This window comes from Tinamus guttatus, unplaced genomic scaffold, assembly GCF_059628265.1.
Source record: "Tinamus guttatus ecotype Peru unplaced genomic scaffold, ASM5962826v1 Tinamus_guttatus_pri_ptg000497l, whole genome shotgun sequence".
NCBI lineage: Eukaryota > Metazoa > Chordata > Aves > Tinamiformes > Tinamidae > Tinamus > Tinamus guttatus.
In genome coordinates, this window is record NW_028289031.1 from 437150 (window position 1) to 454847 (window position 17698).

The window sequence follows — 17698 nt, forward strand, 5'->3', positions numbered from 1 at the left end:
GCTATCTGTCTTTTCGTTTTAAATTAGCAGTGCAGCCCTTTGGGGCAGCCCGAGTGATGCTGCTAGCGCCAGATCTCTCCTTGCTATGTGTCTGCGAAGGAGAGAAGCCCTTGTCCTCATGAGCTTCCACGTCTAGGTAGGATCGAGCCTTGATTCATATGGGTGTGAAAGGAAGTAGGATCTATTCATTTTTCTCTTGAGGCCTCCTTGCGTCTCCTTTGAAAGCCTGAGCATAGGTGGAGCAATGATTTTCCCTTTCCACTGTGGTAGCCAGTGTTTAAAAGCAGGCCAGTTCTTCCTTGGCTCCTGGTTACTGCCCTGCTTGAGTTATGAGGAGCAGTCTGGCTCTGTGTAAACTATTTCAAATCCTTTCATTTTCCTTTCTTTGCTCTTTTGTATCATGGAGTAATATCATCCCCAGTTATCGCACTGTATTGGGCAAACTGTTGGACACTTGGCAAGGGTCCAGTTGGCACCTTTGATGATAATGAACCTTCAAATTTTTGCATTTTTTTTCCCATCAGTATATTTATTATAGGTGAAAGCTGCTGTTCTTAAGTACAACTGTGCTGTGTACAGCAGTACTGTATAACTGCGGAAGTTGCTTAAGATGCATAGAAAAACTGAAAGTTTATTTCAGTTCTCAAAAGTCTGGTAAGCCTCAAATCAACATCTTTCCAAGAGAGAAGAGTCTTATTGTCTAAGGAGGTTGTAGTGCAGCGGAGGTTGATCTCTTCTCGAGACAAACTACCAATAGGACAGGAGGAAATGGCCTCAAGTTGCTCTAGGAGAGGTGCAGGTTGGATATTAGGAAAATTTTCTACATGGAAAGAGTGGTGAAGCATTGGAACAGGCTGCCCAGGGAAGTGGTAGAGTCACTGTCCCTGGCAGTGTTCAAGAAACGTGTAGATGAGGCACTTAGGGACATCATTTAACAGGCCTGGTGTTTAAAGGTTTATGTTTGGACTTGGTGATCTTCAAGGTCCTTTCCAACCATAGTGATTCTGTGATTCTCTGGTTTTCTTCAGAAGTCTTTATTGCAGCTTTAACTTCCCATTGAACAAATAACCTTAAAACTTCTCTTGTTGGCCTCTGAGAAAGGCCAGCTTTCCCAGATGGCCTTGCTACATTGAGTGATTTCTCAACCTAAAGTAAGAATAAGCAGTGTCTTGTTTTGTGTTATATTCATGTATTCTTTTTCTTTTCTTTTGGTCCTTTGCCACCAGCTGTGTTGCTGGTTTGATTCTTGCCCCAGATTCCCCTTGTCTGTCAAGCCCTTAGGTGTGTACAGCTTTGTAGGAGAGGAGGTGCTTGGGATGGACTCTCGGGGGTTGGAGAAATGTTATGAATGTGAACATCAAGAGTCTGGCGCTGTGTAGGAGGAGATAAACATTTAATTTCCATGTTGTGCTTATGGCTGTCCTTCACTATTAAGTGTAAATGAAGTTAAAAGTTCCCTGAGGAAAGGATTTGCTGGATTTTTTTTCTTGATAGCCAGAGTCCTGATACTAACACATTTCATCTTTTTTTTTTTTATAGTGAGGTTGTGCATACAAGTGTGCTATTTCTCTAAATTCAGGCAGTCACAGATTGTGCCTTGCCTACCTCAGTCAGGCATAAAGATACTAAATCTGTGAGGGGCTTCAGTTTGGCGTCTTTCATATTGCTTTCCATGTGGATAACATCAGGAGTTGGTCTTTGGAAGCTCGGGAAAGTCCATGACAGAAAAGATGGGCTGTGCTAGACCAGCACTGGGAGCTGTGTGTCGGGAAGCAGGGGGAATCTAGGCCGTGATGGGGATGTAGGAATATCCTCAGCGTGGGGCTCGAGGGAAAGACTGGCGTGGTAGGTCAGGCTTTAAATAGATGAAAAGGAAACTCTCTGCATGGACGGTGCAGTCTGCTGAAATCCACATTAGAGCTCTGTGCTCCCACTGAAATCGAAAAGGCTGCTTTTTAATATGTGGGAAATTCTGGGTTCAGTAAAACTGATCCTGAAAAAACTCTTCGTGAAAACAAGAGCAAGAAGAAAAAGACCTCAATCAACTAAACTATCCACTCAAGTGGCTGTTAATCTTACAGTATTGACACTCACTGTTTTAATTTAGCCATAATAGTGACATTTTTTTAAGTAGCTGTCAGTGCTTACCAAGCTACAGGAAAATAGATGCCTGCTTCTTGTTTTTCTGAACACGATTTAGATTTAATTTTAGTTTAGATTTCCAGCTGCCCTGGGGAGGGTGGGCAATACTGCAATGACAGGTTTGTGTATTTTATGTAATTTTATTGGTTGGCATCTTTCTTTGCTGAAGCTACTAAATTTCACTCTTTTTTTTTTCCATGTTTGATTAAGATTTCATTGTTTGTGTGTTTGTTTTTTCAAGAATGCTTCAGCCAACTTCTAAGGAACAGGTGAGGAATTTCCCATGAAGCCACATTGAAGTAATATAGTTTACCCCATAAAATACTTTGATAATAAAATATTTTATACTGTACTTAAAATTCAGAATGAAAGCAGTGTTTTGACCCCTTGGACTCACTTGCTAAGCTGTTTTTTAAAGATTTTTTAAAGTTTCCCATTTTGCTGTAAAATTCTCTGATTACTTCAGCTATAGATCTTTTAAGCACCTTTGAACACCTAAGTCTTGATATCAGTGGCATTTTTTTGGTATGATGTTGATTTAGTCACATAAATGATCCATATACCTGTCTTTGAAATGCTGTTATAATTCCAAACTATTTGAGATCTTACAGTGATTTCAGGTCCTGTAATATACAAATGAAAATATTATTTGCTTTTTACGTCTAAAGAAGCAAAACATATTCACAGCTTGAAAGCAGCTTTTTTGTGCATGTGTGTGCTCTTCGTATTTTTTCTTATATGAATGTCTTGCAACACTACCCAGGAGGATAGCAGTGCCCATTTTCATTTTTCCGTGGGCAACATTTTGCCTTTTACAGTAACCTGAAGGATTGCGGTGAGGTTCTGGTGGGTCAAGAGCCCTTTACTCTGAGCTTCACTCTGAGCTCACCATACTTCATAAGATGAGGTCTTATTTTGATATCTGTCTAGATCTTGTATTATTAGAAGAGAAGGGTGTTGAGGTAGCTGGAGAGAAATTTTCAGTATTGATAGAAAATGTGCAATGTTATGAATGGATCAAATAGAATGAAGTTAGATTTTGAATCTGCTAAACTAAACTGAGAAACCACAAAGTTTTATTTGAACACCTCCTTATACCATATACGCATGTATTAGTCTTAAATAGGGTCTTAAATTGTAGCTAAAACTATTGGAAACCACACCAGCTTCTACCTCCTGAGAGGTAACTGACCCCTGCCATTAAGGTGGGGAGATTTTAACGAGGAATCTTCCATTTTGTCTGTATTCTTGGGTATAAACAACAGACTTCAATCTCCAGCACTGGGATTCAGTCACTGCTCATTACATTACACCAGCATGAAGCAAAATGGGGAACTTGAAATAAATACAGAATGTGCAAAGAAGACTTTCCTATGGATGGTTTAAAAATGGCTGAACTAATGGGCTATGTGGCTTAAATAAGAGAGGTCAAGAGCTACTGTATGCTTTGGAGAAGGAAAGCCAGGTACAGAGGAATTGGAAGGTGAAAAATGAACAGGAAAACAAGATGGATTCGAGATCTAGCTCAGGAATAGCATGGTAGGCATGTAGAGCATGGTGCTTTCTCTCTCTCTTTTTTTTTTCTTTCTTTTTTAAATCTTTTCTGTTTTTAACATTTTTCCTGTCCGTTTGTTTCTCATTTCAGATTGCCTGTTTGGTACCTGTTGACCAGTTTCAGTTATACAAGAGACTGAAATTTGAACGAGGTGCGAACCTTTTTGTTTTTTTTTCCCCCTTGAATTTTAAAGTGTCAGAGTAGGCAGCAGTATTAAATAGTGCAGTGCTCTCTGCCTTAAGATAAAGCCTGTTGGGTGAGTAAGGGAAGAGTCTGAGATGACATCTTTGTTCTGAAATAGTATAACTATAATCACTAGTTGTGACTCTACTTTGCAGCCAAGTCTGGAGCGACTTGAATGGAACAGAATCAACAACATTTTCCTGAAATACAGCATTTACTCAAACTTGTGGGGAACATTCTCAGGCTGTGTGTGTGAGGCTACATCATCCTCCTTGCAGCATGCTCCTCTCGGATCCTTGAGGCGATGGTGGTAGAAGAAGAGTTAGAGAAGGTACCAGAGGCTTCCTCTGGGGTGTAGGGTTCAGGTAGCCCTTTCATATGTTGAAAGGGATCTTCAGACCTTCAGAGGGAGACAGACCCTGTTGTGTGATGGGGATTTTTGCAAGCATCCCTACAAGAAAAGCCTTGTATGTGTTCTTCTAGTATATTTAAAAATTTCATGAGGGGTTATCTATCTCCTAAGGTTTCTTAGTAAATAGGCTTGAAACTGAGGATCTTACTGGGTCTAAGCTTCAACGTGACAGAAGTCAGCATTCTGCCACAGAAGACTTTCTTGTCAAGGCTGAACAAGAAACTTAACATGCTAGTCAGCAGCTTGAGGTTCCACATTGATGATATAGACTGGAACCAAATTTAAAGTCCCAACTGGATGTTGTAGCATTTTCCCAAAGTAGTCACACTGCAATAGCTTCCAAGGTGTATGTCTTGGACTGATATGCCCTGATTCCACTTTCCTCCAAGCTTCCTCTAAAGTATTTGTGCCCATGTTCCACATGCCTGCTTAGAAGCAGGTAAATTATGAACATGCATAAGGATACAGAGGTTCATGATGAATGACCATGAAGTACCAAAACAAGAAGAAATGCATCCAAGTATATCCCAGAGTTCCTAGGCAAATGCAGATTATAGCTGTAGTTAGCAAGCACACAGGCAACCCTCTCTCCCGTTTTCCCCTGCCACCGAAAAAAACCCAAAATGAACCACACAAACCCCACCTTCATTTTCTCTTTCTCATTTTACTTTCCTCTAATTTGCCCTTAATTTCTTCCTTCCAGTTTGTAAGTTAAGCAGTAACTTGTTTACAGCAATAGACAGGGGGGAAAAAGAGGTTAAATCAACATATTAAAGGGTTAACAAAGAGAGGCATCCTTATAACACATTAATCTGTTTTGCATAATGACTTTTTTTAAAACTAACAACTGGAAAGCTAATGATTTCCTGGTATCTCCTCTTCTATAACTAGCCAAAGCTGAACTCGTGATCTTTTGTTCAATTTCCTGTTGTATCTTTTTTTTCTTTCTTTTTTTTTCTTTTAACTCTCTCCCACTCATCATGTAACTTGTCTATTTTTTAAATCCTTCCCTTTTCCTTAATGCTTAAACATCCAAGTCTGACAAATCCTCCTCCACCTCCACTACTCTCTTTATAAGATCTAGCCTTTCTCCTTTATTTTAACTGGCATCCAAGTAGCAGCCTTAAACCAAACCTTTTGGCCCTGTGTGTTCCCAGGAGTAAATTTAGCTTTCTGATGTCTGGGAACAAACCTTCCTGCTAACCCAAGTTCTGACCCGAGCAGCAGCACTAACCCCAGTCTCAGCCTTAGTGCAATTTAGCCCGTTTCAAACCTAGCAAAGCCTCTATGAAGCCTGGGTCACTGCTGCATCTCTCAAGGGCAAACACAGCCGATATGGAGCCTCCTGATCCGTTCTCACACCAGTCCCAAATGACACTCAGCCGCTGGACTTCGCAGCAAAAGCAGTTCAGCTGTCTCTGTGTTGACCCACAGACCTGTCCCTCAAGGCCTGTGAGCTCTAGTTGGGATGCAGGCAAGTGGGCAGAGCTGGGGTCAGCCAGAAGCCTGGCCAAGTGGCACCTCCTAAGGACCAGGAATTCATCTGAATTACTTAATTAGGGATGACATTTCAAATAAATGAAATACAGCGTAATAGTAACATTTCAGAGATTATTTAAAAATGAATGAACTTCATATATGAAATATTTCTGTTTTCCTTTTCTTCTTAGTTTTTAGGACTTTCTCCAGAAGGGGAACTGGATAAGAGTATCATTTTTTTGGGTTAGCTACTTTTCTGTGGTAGGAGGAAAAGGAGTAAGTGTGGTAAACAGGAAGAGATGGAAATGGAGAGCAATGGGGTTTCCAGATCTTTGGCTGCAGGCCAAATTCTGATCTTTAAAGTAGGCAAGTACTAGGGAATCCTTCACTACTATTATTCTGTTCAACAAAACCCTGTATTCAAACCATTCCACTTCCTCTATTTCAAGTCCTTCCTCTCTCAGTTTTGTTCTGTTGAGATGTTTTCCTTCCCAATTTCCTTATTTTCCTCCTCAATTTTAATTTCTATCAGTCTATTTTACTTTTTTTCCTATCCATCTATTTTAAAACTATATTCTGTGTTCTGTCTTGCCTCAGCATCCCCTGTGCTTTACTAGAAATGTTAGTCGCCAACTTCATAGCTAATTCTTTTCACTGTTGTCCTGTAGTCTTTCCTCACCAGTCTTCAAGTAAAGCTGATGCTTCTCACCCTTAGAGAAAATTTCAATTAAAAGATTAGTTTTTTAGGAAAATTCTAAAGACCTGGAGAAGGACTTGTACACCTGCAAGCTCATCTCTTTTCCCCAGTCCATCTCTTTTATCTCATTTCATAAAACATTCTTCTTCTCTATGTCCTTGTTTTTAAGATATTTGACAGTCAATATTGGGTTAAAATGTTGTAAAAATGAATTGACATAGGCTTGCATTACTTGCTTAATTAGGATTCCAGTGAAATTATTCTATGGTCTTTTCTTTCCTGTGTTCTCAGAACATGAATATTTTCAGATTTAAGGAAGGCTTTCTTATCTATAATGTAACCAGTCAGGACCTGGTCACAGGGCTTTTATTATCTATTTTAATAGCAGAAACAGGAATTGCTATGTGTCTATCTAGGACAAGGATGATGTGGCCATCTGACACAACCAAGTGAAGAGAGAGGAATAGGATGTGGTTAGGATGTCTGTGTTATACTTCTGCTCTGGTAGCAATTGTCTAGCAATCCTACTGATAAATGATGAGAAATTCATAAATGTTTTATACCTGACCCAAAAGTATGAAAGAGAGGGGTGCTCCCTAATATTCTGTAAAGGCTTCTCATCGTTTCAGTGGGTACCTGTCTTGAGCCATAGATTCTTCTCCCTTCAGGATGCTGCATTTCCACAGTTTGGCTCATGCCTCCCGTGTCTCACCTGCTCCCTTGCTTGTTTGGTGAAAACAGGCCAGATGGGCCAGCCTGGGCTCCCTGGTTACTGGCACTGGCTGGGAAGACTCTCCTGCTTGGAGCAGTGTGAGTGTGGCTGAGCCAGCTGTGGGAAGGCTGGGGAGAGAAATGACCCTAACCAAAAGATTGAACAGCTTGTCAGAGTAATCTGATTTATCTTTTTTTTTTTTTTTTGCTCCTTTTTAGCTTTTCTGGTTTCATTTGTGCTCCATGGTAAAGCAAACAGTATGAGACAGCATGGGTTGCAAAACACCATCTGTAGGTTCTTTGTAAAATGGAGGAAGTGGGAGAGGAAAGAGATTTTTTCTCATGCATCACTTACATCTTGCTGCAACAAATTTGTAAAAATCAGTAAGATTTATAAGCCTGCTCCCCCCCTCCCAGTGAATGTCAAAACCAGACATCTTGTCCTTCATCCAAAACCAGGCTATGAGAACTTAGGTTTCAAAAACTGAGCATGCTAAACAGCTATCTGCAGGAACTGCACACATTTTGGCACATTGCGTGATGACTTTAATGCAATAGCTGTTACCAGGGATCAGGGTCTTACCTGGTTCAGCACGTCTTTGGAGAGGTATTGAGTAAAAGTTGGAAAAAAAAAAAAAAAAAAAAAAAGCAAAAAAGCTAGGTGTCCTTATTTAGGACACTGCTTTTGAAAGAGTTGGGGTGGCCTGTACAGACCATCCTTTTCTCTCCTCTCTGCACGCATGTGAAAATACTAACTCTCTTGTTCTGTCTTTCATTCAGTCTTGGGAGAATGACTTTTTTGTTGTTGGTGGTGTTTTTGTAGGAGAAGGGAGGGAAGGACAAGTAGGAGAATGGGGAAAATGAGATTAGATTCCTGAAGTGGCCAGAGGAGACCACCAGTACAGGTATTTTGTTGGCGCTATTTAAATTTCAGATTAAAACCTTTTCCATGGATGTGGAAAACATCTCCATCTCTGTCAGAGCACTCTGACACAGAACTAAATATTAGCTGAAGCCACAATGAGTTGCCTGCATGTCTTGCGGCCACCAAAGCAGACCGTCGTCTTCACTTGGTTCTGTATTGTTATTTTTTTTTTCTAACTGCAAGCAGTATAATGTCCACATGCAGTGGAAACTCTTAGAACAAGAGGTTGATCCCAGAATACCTGAGTTTCTGCTGCAAGTCCAAGTTTCTTGAACAAAGGATGGGGAGTGAAAGAAAGAGTCAACATTTACCATACACTACTGTGCAATAATTTCTGTAACTTAGTGTCTACAGCCATAATTTTATCTTGGTTGTTTAATAATCTGATGTCTGACAAATAATGATCATGTAATGAGGTGAATATTAATCTGTGTTTATAGATAGAGGGAAAGGGGAAATAAAGCACAAAAACTGACTTTATGTTAATTTAATGACCTTCCCACTGTTTACAGGAAAAACAAGAAATGTTTTTCATTGTCCTTGCTTTATAAAGGGAACATTCTTTTCAGCAAGCAGCAGTTATATTTGTCTTTCATACAACTCTTTGAGGTCACAGACAAGCAGATTTGGAGTAAATCATTATTCTCATCCTCCAGATACAGCCCGTTGTACCAGTGGATCTCTACTAGCTGTGCTTTTGCATGCAAAAGGTGTAGGCTACCTGAAGAGTCCCGATTAACTGACATTGCTTTAACATCTGATAGAAAAAAAGATGAAGAATGTGCCTGTTGTAGTATATTGCATTCTTGAGATGCTTCCAGTACAGCTGCCTTTGCAGAACATAATTCCAGGCCTGCATAAAGACGAGGAGTAGGCTGGGACACCCGCAGAAGTAGGCATGGAGGGCTTCCGCTTCCCTCCACAAGCACCAAATTGGGTCTTAAGTGCTTAAGTGAAATGCCACCGGAATGAGAAGGGGACTGTATAAACAGCTTCATTTCTCTCTCTCTGTTATGTTTCAAAAGTCCATTTGAGAACTGTATAAACACTTTTTTTTTTCTCACTTACATTTCAGAAGTGCATCTGGACCCTCGGCGGACGTGGTGCCCTGCGGTGGACTGCCAAGCAGTGTGCTATATTGAACCGAGGGAGTCGGGGCAGCCGGTGCCGGTGGAGTGCCAGGCTTGCCGCCTCAAGTTCTGCTCCGCGTGCGAGGAGGCCTGGCACCCGGAGCGCCTCTGCCAGGGCAGCCCCACTGCTGTCATATCAACTGAGCAGGGGTAAGGGGAAGGCCCACAGAGGCCTTGTGATCGCCCAGTTCCCTTTGGCTCTGGGTTCTAATGCAGTACCTCACGTAGGTGTCATGGAGTGCCCCTCTTCCAGCTTCCTAGGTGCATCCCTAGTGCTGTCCATCTCTGCTGGTGTTTCCTAAATATAATTCCAGTGTAATTCTTATTATTTTTAATTATATATTTTATTTTTTTACTAATTATTTTTACTATTATTTGGAGAGCTACCAAATTTGGGGGTTCACTGATGCTTCAGAAAGGCCTAGCCCACCAAATTTTGTTTGCATGTTAAAATCGTGCCTTTTACCAGTACAGAATACCTAATATACTATATAACTGGATCCACACAGTGCTCTTACTGTGATTAACTCCTGTTAAATATTTATGGGATCTCTGCATAGACAAAGCTGGACTCTTGTGCAAAGTGAACGTGAAATGTCTCACTTGGTATGACTTAGATTTTTATTTATGATTATTTTTATAAGTGTAACTGATGCATAGGTCTTTAATCTACAGAAAGAAAGCACTTTTTAAATTACATAATGCCTATGACTATCCACCTTTGTTTTCAGAATACAATTGAATTCAGTCATGTGTGTTAAAAGGTTTCTCTTATTTTTTGCAACAAATAAGACTTAAAATCTAAGCATTTTGTTTCCGGTAGATGTTATCAAACAGGAGTTGCCAAAGAGCTCTCCCTACAGTGTTTCTTCTTCAGGTTTGAACTTTGGCTTTGGTGGAGTTTAAGTTTATTCTGTTTGGGCAACAGCAGTGCTGTGAGTCTCATAACCCGATCCTTTAATGAACTGTATATGAAAAGTGCTATATTTAATGCTATATGTGCTAAGATCCTGGCTATAATCAGTGGTGATTTTGTATAGTACAAAAGATAAAGGAATTGAGTTTCCCTTGCTTGTATGTTATCTAAAAAATCTTACACTTACAAGTGAGTATACTTCAGCATAGTCTACTGCCAAGCTTCACGCTTTCAGCCCATTAAGACTATAATATTAGGCACGCTGGAAAATAAGTGCTACACATACAGTGCTGCTGAGTATGAACAGTAGTTACATTCATATTTAACATTATGTTTCCATAACCCTTCTAGGTCACTTATCAAGACAGAAATAGAGTCACCGATAAAGCAGTGTCCTGTTTGTCGGATCTATATTGAACGAAACGAAGGCTGCGCTCAGATGATGTGCAAGAACTGCAAGCACACCTTCTGCTGGTACTGTCTACAGAACTTGGATGTAAGTGCCACAGGAAGATGCTTCCAGATTAGCAGAAGGTTTGAGTTAGAGCCCCAGGCCCTATATGAGCTCTCCTCCACTCATCGATATCCTAGTGAATGGTTTAGCTCATTTCAGACTCTAGCTTTGTTTTCTTCTTCTAGTTTGTCCAATGCTTTTATCTATATCGGTATACATTTTTTTCCCATAAAGGATTATGGGCATGTCCCTGGGTCCAATGATAGTTCTCTGAAAGACATGGGACAGACTGGTTGCCTTCTGGTGGCCCAATGCAGCCCTACATTTTTCTGAGTCCCTCTTTTGGCGCAGCATATAAAAATAGTTTGGTTGACAGTCAAATAAATATTTTTTTCCCACCTGTTCCAACTCTAAGAATCAGAGCCTGCCCAGAAAAGGGGTCTGGTACTAGATGAAGGGGCTGATTTCAAATGAGGGTACATTAAGAGCCCTGTAAACTAAGTCTCTCCTTTCCTAGTACTACTGTAGTGCTGTGTTTGCTGAAGAGAATAATTAGTTAGTGGGCTTGAGGAATAAAATGGTGAATTATGAATGCAAGTGATGAAGTACAGGTTGCTAGGCATTTCTCAAAAGACACTAAATAGCATCAATTCTTTTGGTCTTTGAGTTTCCTAACAAGATTAAGACTAGAAGATGTAATGTACTTGTGTATATGACAGCCTCCCTTTTTGATATGGTCATCAATAACAACTGTGGGAGTGTGAAAAGAATTTTACCAGCACTTGATGTAAAACAATGTTAACTGCTACATGGATTTTCTTTTTTCTTTTTTTTCAGTCCATAGCTAGAAAATGATAAGATTTCCTCATTCTTCATCCTTCCTTTCCTCGGCATGCTAAGCAGGTTTTGCTTAGCGTTGTGTCTCATTTCTGTATGTGTGAGCATGTGTTTTCAACATCAGTCTTATGGCTTGCCTTAGAGTACATAGTGTACACAGTGATTGCTCAACACTGTGCTGAACTGGAAGACTGTCAAATTTTCGCAGACTCTGTAGACATGCCTTTATCAAGTTTTAATCAGTTCAAGAGGGAAAAAAATGGGACTGTAGAAGTGTGTAGCTTTTCTAAATGAGTGGGGTTAAAGAGACTGCAGGTTTAAATGAATGTAGTGATATGGAATGGAAGAGTAAGGATGAAGAATGAAGGAGAAAGCAGTGCCCATGCTACAGCGCAACTGTCCAGGAGAGGGTAATGCAAAGCATAGGCCACCTTTTTGGGATAAAATGTATAGTTTAATAAATACCACTGGGAAAAGAAAAAAGAACTGTTTAAATCTTCCAATTAAGTCTAGGAAGAAAATGACCAGAAAGTATGGGGATAGCAGGAGAACAGGAGGAAGGAGTACCTCAAGATGATCTCCCTGGTTGCTAGCTTGCAGAAATGCTTGATGTTTACAGGCCTCTTCATCATCAACAATTATAGTGCAGGGTCAGAGTAGGTATTTGTAAAATGCATATATGTAAGCTTACACTTTTTAAAAGAGAGGAAGAGAAGACACTATATAGTAACTCAGGTCCCCAGAACACTACACCTTTTGAAACGGCGAGAAGTTTGTTTAAAAAGTTGTTTGGAAGACAGATGAACTTGTCTGCAGCACATAATTTTACAGCAGTGTCAGGAAAGTTTTATTTCCACTCCAGTGTTGAATACCTCCCGAAGTTATTGAAATCTTTTCTTACAATTTTTCCTTTTTGTTTTCAGAACGATATCTTCTTAAGACATTACGACAAAGGCCCTTGCAGGAACAAGCTGGGCCACTCACGCGCTTCAGTGATGTGGAACAGAACGCAGGTGGGTTCGGAGCAGCCAAGCAGAGCCATCACACATGCCTAAGGAAAAGAGATTTTGCCCTTCAGCAAAAGGCTATGATGATTTGATTTGTACCAGGCTATTTTTTTTCCACACATATTTTATTTTCCAAGTTAGCTAAATAGGTGTTTTCCCCCTCTGTGTCTTTCAGGTTGTGGGGATCCTCGTCGGGTTAGGTATCATAGCATTGGTGACCTCTCCCTTGCTGCTCGTGGCGTCTCCATGCATCATTTGCTGCATTTGCAAATCTTGCCGAAGCAAAAAGAAAAAACACAGCCCACCAACAACCTAAAACTCTGTGTCTGTTTGAGCCTTCATCTGTACAGCATATGTATGTGAGAAAGCACAATGGTTGGATTTTGGTGCCATACCAAATGTTACTTTTTTTTTTTTTTTTTTTTTTTTTTTGGCCAATTCTTGAGATAAGTGCCTATTCTTGACAGGCTACTCTATCACTAGCAAGTCCCTCTGTGGGAAAAGCCAATGTATTTGTGCAGGACATCTGGTATATGTTTATGCTTTTTAAAAAGAAAACAGGACACCATTCAGTAGTTCATACCTTAAATATGAGCCACTTTTTGAGACTGCTAGAAGTTTTAGATCTTCCATCAGCTGCACATGAGTTGATCCTGCAGTGTTACACCATCTTTGCAGACCCAGTCATTACTGCTATGCTTTCTCCTGATCTTGGTGACACTCAGATCCCTCAGAAAGTTTGGGGTACTTTTTAAAAGGAAAGAGAGAAAAAGAAAGGTTTTATTGCTTCTGCCTGCTTGCTTGTGTTCTGTTAAAAGTTACAAACTGTTAAGAAAATACATTTGATAGTTTCCTGTCATGTGTCTGCCACAGCTTTCCTTTTACCTGAAAGAGTTGGAGACTACTGTACGAATTTTGAAGGAAACATTGCCCTGACAAGAATTCTGATAATTTGCATTTCATAAATAAGCTTATTGTATGGAATAGTTTGAAATGATTTTCTATTAAAATATATAGATGTACACTGGTACAGAATTATATTCAAAAAAACAAAAAAGAAGAAAAAAGAAACATGGCATAATGTGTCCTTGGCATGAAATGCTCTGTGTCACTACCAATAATTCATACTGCAACATGAACTTTATTTAATTACATTAGTTAGGTGGTTCAATTAACAGTAGTGAAAACATTTTCATCTTGCTATTGGTAGTATCAAAATTATTGTTATTAGAAGAAATTTCTAACAGTATTCTGTGCTGACAACATCATTATCAATGGGATTTCTACTATTCATGTGAATTACAGAAGAAAAGGTTGTCGGAACTATCTCTGAGCTAGAGCTTTCTTTTCAGAGACTGGGCCTTCCTTTCAGATCAAAGACAGCATGTCTTCCTTGAAATATTGGGTGTACACATATTGCCTTGCCCTTTGGCAGAACTTTTGTCATGAGTGTGGGTGTAGTAGACTTAACATGAATCTAATATTTTAGGAAAGATATTGGTACATCTCCTGTTTTGTACACAGTATATGGATCTTGTTTGTGTACATGATTCTGTGTGTGCAGATCCAGACACAGAGTGAATAATGCAGTTTGTTTTCTATGGTAGTATGTTATTAACAGTTTACATAGGGTATCAGGAAGGACCTTGAAAAATGTTTCTCAGAGCAGGCTAAGCCAGTCTCTTTTAAACCCTACGGTATGAAGCAAGTCCTTAAGAAGTGCTGCGCGTACATAAGCAGCATCCACTGGCAGATATTTCTTGTGCCCCACTCAGGGTAACAAACTCTGTTACTCGTGGTTTTCAGTTTGGTTGGTTTCAGTTTGATTTTAGATCGGTCTCTGCCCCGTGGAGGTTACAACCCTCCTCATGACCCTGCCCAGCGGTGGCTGCTGTTCAGCTCTCCTGCCGGTGCACTTGATATCTGTGGGAACCAATACGAATTCCTGACGATGGCCCTCGTCCCAGTCCCGCTCAACAGGGGCTGCAAGGAGGTTTGATGGCGATGCCCGGAGCGCGCTGCGGGGAACAGCTTCTCCGTTCCGCCTGGCCGGGACTCAGGAACTTCGCCTTCTTGGCAGCCCTAAACGTGACCTTTCTTTGTTTAGCTCTGCTCTCCGGTGGCTCTACCAGAAGGGGTAAACGTTCTTGTGTTTAGGGAGTGCAGTCTCTTGAGCAGGCTAGCAGGGATGAAGGCCTTCAATGATACTGTCTGCTTTACTTTTTTTCTAATGGATTCCTTTTGGGAATGCTGCTTGACTTTGCAACCGGTCATGACTGGAGGGCAGTGCTAGCAAGGAAGGTGGTGCCTGTGCCCCGTCCACAGCTGCGGAGCAAAGCTGAATGGTAGGCAGTGCCTTCAAAATATAGAGTGCAATGCAGGCAACAGTGGTCTGTAATAAATAGAGAATATTTTATGTATGTGTTTTCTTTAGGAGCAGTAATGGAAGTGCTTGGGGTTACTTGTGACAGATTAAAGTGTCCAGCACTCAGCTTTGCACTATTTTTCTACCTACGTTTTTATGGCACTACTGTCATTTTCAGTTTACTTGGGAACTTGCAGTAGAGAATCTTACTTTAAGGAAGCCTCAAGGACGAAGATGTAGAAGTTGTACAGACTCTTTAACCATAACCAACTTTATAATGTACCAATATTCTTTGCTAGTTAGATTTCATGTTTCTTTAAAATTTTGTAGTCCTACCTGTGTCTTACCTGTAGTTCTGCCTGTGATTTTTTTCTTTGTCCTCTTCCTCTTTCTCTTGTCCTGTTTTTACTGAAATGCCTAATGGAATGAAGGTGTCTCATGTTTTTTCATTAATACATGCAAATGCCAAGTTCTTCCCTCCCTGAAAGAAGTGTAACTGAATTTATCTTGCCCAGAATACACTAATAGACAGAAGGACACTGTTTTTATTGTGATACGAACCCTACCCTTTTTAGTTCTTTAAATGTTCTCTAACTTTAATGCAATGCTCTCCAGAAAGTGGGATTTATATTTTAATGGTTTGAAAGGCAATGTTTTATGAAAGCGTTGTGCATGCGTGTAGCTGTGAAGTCTGGGAAAGTAAAGCTAGTCAGTTGATTTTTATTAAACTTAACTCAGTGTGAGTGCAAGTAACTTCTTTTAGAGGCTACTGCTAGCAGAGCAGAAGGTTGGTGTGCCTTTCCCGTGTGCCTGTGTCACTGATGGTGCCAGTTTGGTGTGTCTGGGGGGGGTTCCAAAAGCAATAAAAATACCATATTCAGATATTAGCACAGCCTGACAGCCACAGTGCCACTGCAGGCAGCTCAGGAGCCTGTGTGATGACTCCTAACAGTGGCCTGGGCTTTCTCTGGGGGTCTCTACACAAAAACTGGATTCAGATGCCACAGCTACAGGCACACCTTTCTTTGGCTGTGTAAACACAACAAATTGACCAAGAAAGCAGCTCTAAATATCCTTTAGAGCTTGAACTAGAAATCTTACTAGGATGACTTCCTTTGAAAGGCTGCACCCACCGCACTGTATATCCTGTTTTCCTGTGTTCCTGAGCACATGCCCGAGGTTGGCACTGCCCTGGCCACTTCCGAGGGATGGCCTTGCCGAGGGCTGCCAAATGCCCATGGTGGCATGGGCAGTGCCAGGGTCTGCTCCCCTCGTTTTCCAGAAGGCAGCTATTCTGCCCCGACTGGTCACACTCACTGAGTTTCCAAATAACTGTTTTAGCAAGGACTTTTTTACGTTTTTTTTTTTTTTTTTTAATTATTATTATTACTTTATCAGACAAAAGATCATTATAAAAAACATACTGCCAGTATGGCAAATAATGCTAACAGAAATGTGGGGAGAAAAAACAAAAACAAATGACTGTGACACTGTCCTCTCGCACATCTTCTCAATCAACGTAGCTGCAAACCCACCCTCTCAGCACCCACCTGCGTGATGTGTGGGGCCTGTTGGTCCGAGGCTTCGTCCTCGCCGCTCTCCCCACCTGCTTTCTTCTCCCTGTGTTTCCAGTTCTTGGAAAACGAAGGTGACAGCTGATCTGTTCCCTCTGAATGAGGGACGTTCAGCCCTCCTGTAAGTTAGGCTCTAGATGTCGAAAGATCAGATCCTAAAATGAGAGTCCCGTGTAGGAAAACTGGATCTGCACTGCGGCTGGCCACGTGTCTCAGGGCCAGATACTGCACTGCAGTTTCCCCGCAGTCACTGGGGCTGGGTCGAATGCAGATGTGGATCCTACTCCTTGCTCCTCAGGTGCTCGTGTTAAAATGAAGCCGATAATACCTGTTTGCAAGCCACCTCTTAATAAAAGTAAATAATTGTCATTGTACTATAACATAAGTAGTTCCCTGGCATATTTATTCTAGAACTGTAGGAGAGCATTGATGCTGCAGCTCAGCAACTGATTATTTATTAATGGTGCATGGGGTTTTTTACCTCATAGAAGGGCAAGAGGGGTAAGGGTAATTAATGTTAATATCATGCTTTAATGATGTTAACTGCTGTGTCCAGTAACATAGCAGAAGATAAAGAAGTCCAAAGATAAGTTTAAAATGTACATAGTTTTTACTTGAATAAATAAGGAGAAACTGGATATTATTTTCCAATTTCCTTGAAGAAATGCAACTAGACAAAAATCAACTCAATTTCCACAAATGAACAATGAAATCACCTTTTGGCTACTCTTATCTGATACCACAGTAAGTGGTTGTATTTTAGTGCCTGATACCTTAAAAATTTGAAATCTGTCTTGCACTGTAAACTCCTTCTCCCAGACTCCCTTACTTTTCTGAGACTGATTCCTTTTTAAGATAGTAATTTTAATCCCCTATCTCAGGCCAAAGATTTTAAGAGGGAAATTTCTTTATGTGAGGATGAAAACCTTGCAACAGTTTTCTCATAGGTTTTAATAAGAAATTTGATGCTGAGATAATGACCAAAGATAGAAATATCAAACTTGCTCTGAAAACCTTATTCGAACTTAAATGCTGTCTTTGACTACCTAAATAAGGACTGCTTTGTTGGAGCTCTCAGGTAAATGATCCATACAGCTTTTGAACTCCATATAAGCAATGCTTCTACTGGAGAGTAGACTTTTTGGAAACATGCTGGAAAAAAATCTACATATTTTATATATATATTTATCATATATATCAAAAATATTCTGTTGCAAAGTTTCACATTTTAGGGATTTAACACTCGTAAAGCTTGTTCAGGTATCCTTATACAATAGGCTCATTTAAAAAGTACATGAAACAGTTTAACAT

The 17698-nt window shown here is 40.4% G+C and overlaps 1 protein-coding gene across 1 annotated transcript in view; it reads left to right on the plus strand.

The window, feature by feature from the left end:
* Window positions 1-12839, plus strand: part of RNF144B (ring finger protein 144B) — a 48323-nt gene extending 35484 nt beyond the window's left edge. Inside the window, exons 4-8 of the mRNA XM_088533384.1 lie at window positions 3788-3848; window positions 9180-9384; window positions 10502-10646; window positions 12365-12454; window positions 12624-12839. Coding sequence (XP_088389510.1) covers window positions 3788-3848; window positions 9180-9384; window positions 10502-10646; window positions 12365-12454; window positions 12624-12764 — 642 coding nt within the window. The 3' untranslated portion in view covers window positions 12765-12839. The remainder of the gene's footprint in view (window positions 1-3787; window positions 3849-9179; window positions 9385-10501; window positions 10647-12364; window positions 12455-12623) is intronic.
* The last annotated feature ends 4859 nt before the right edge of the window (window positions 12840-17698 follow it).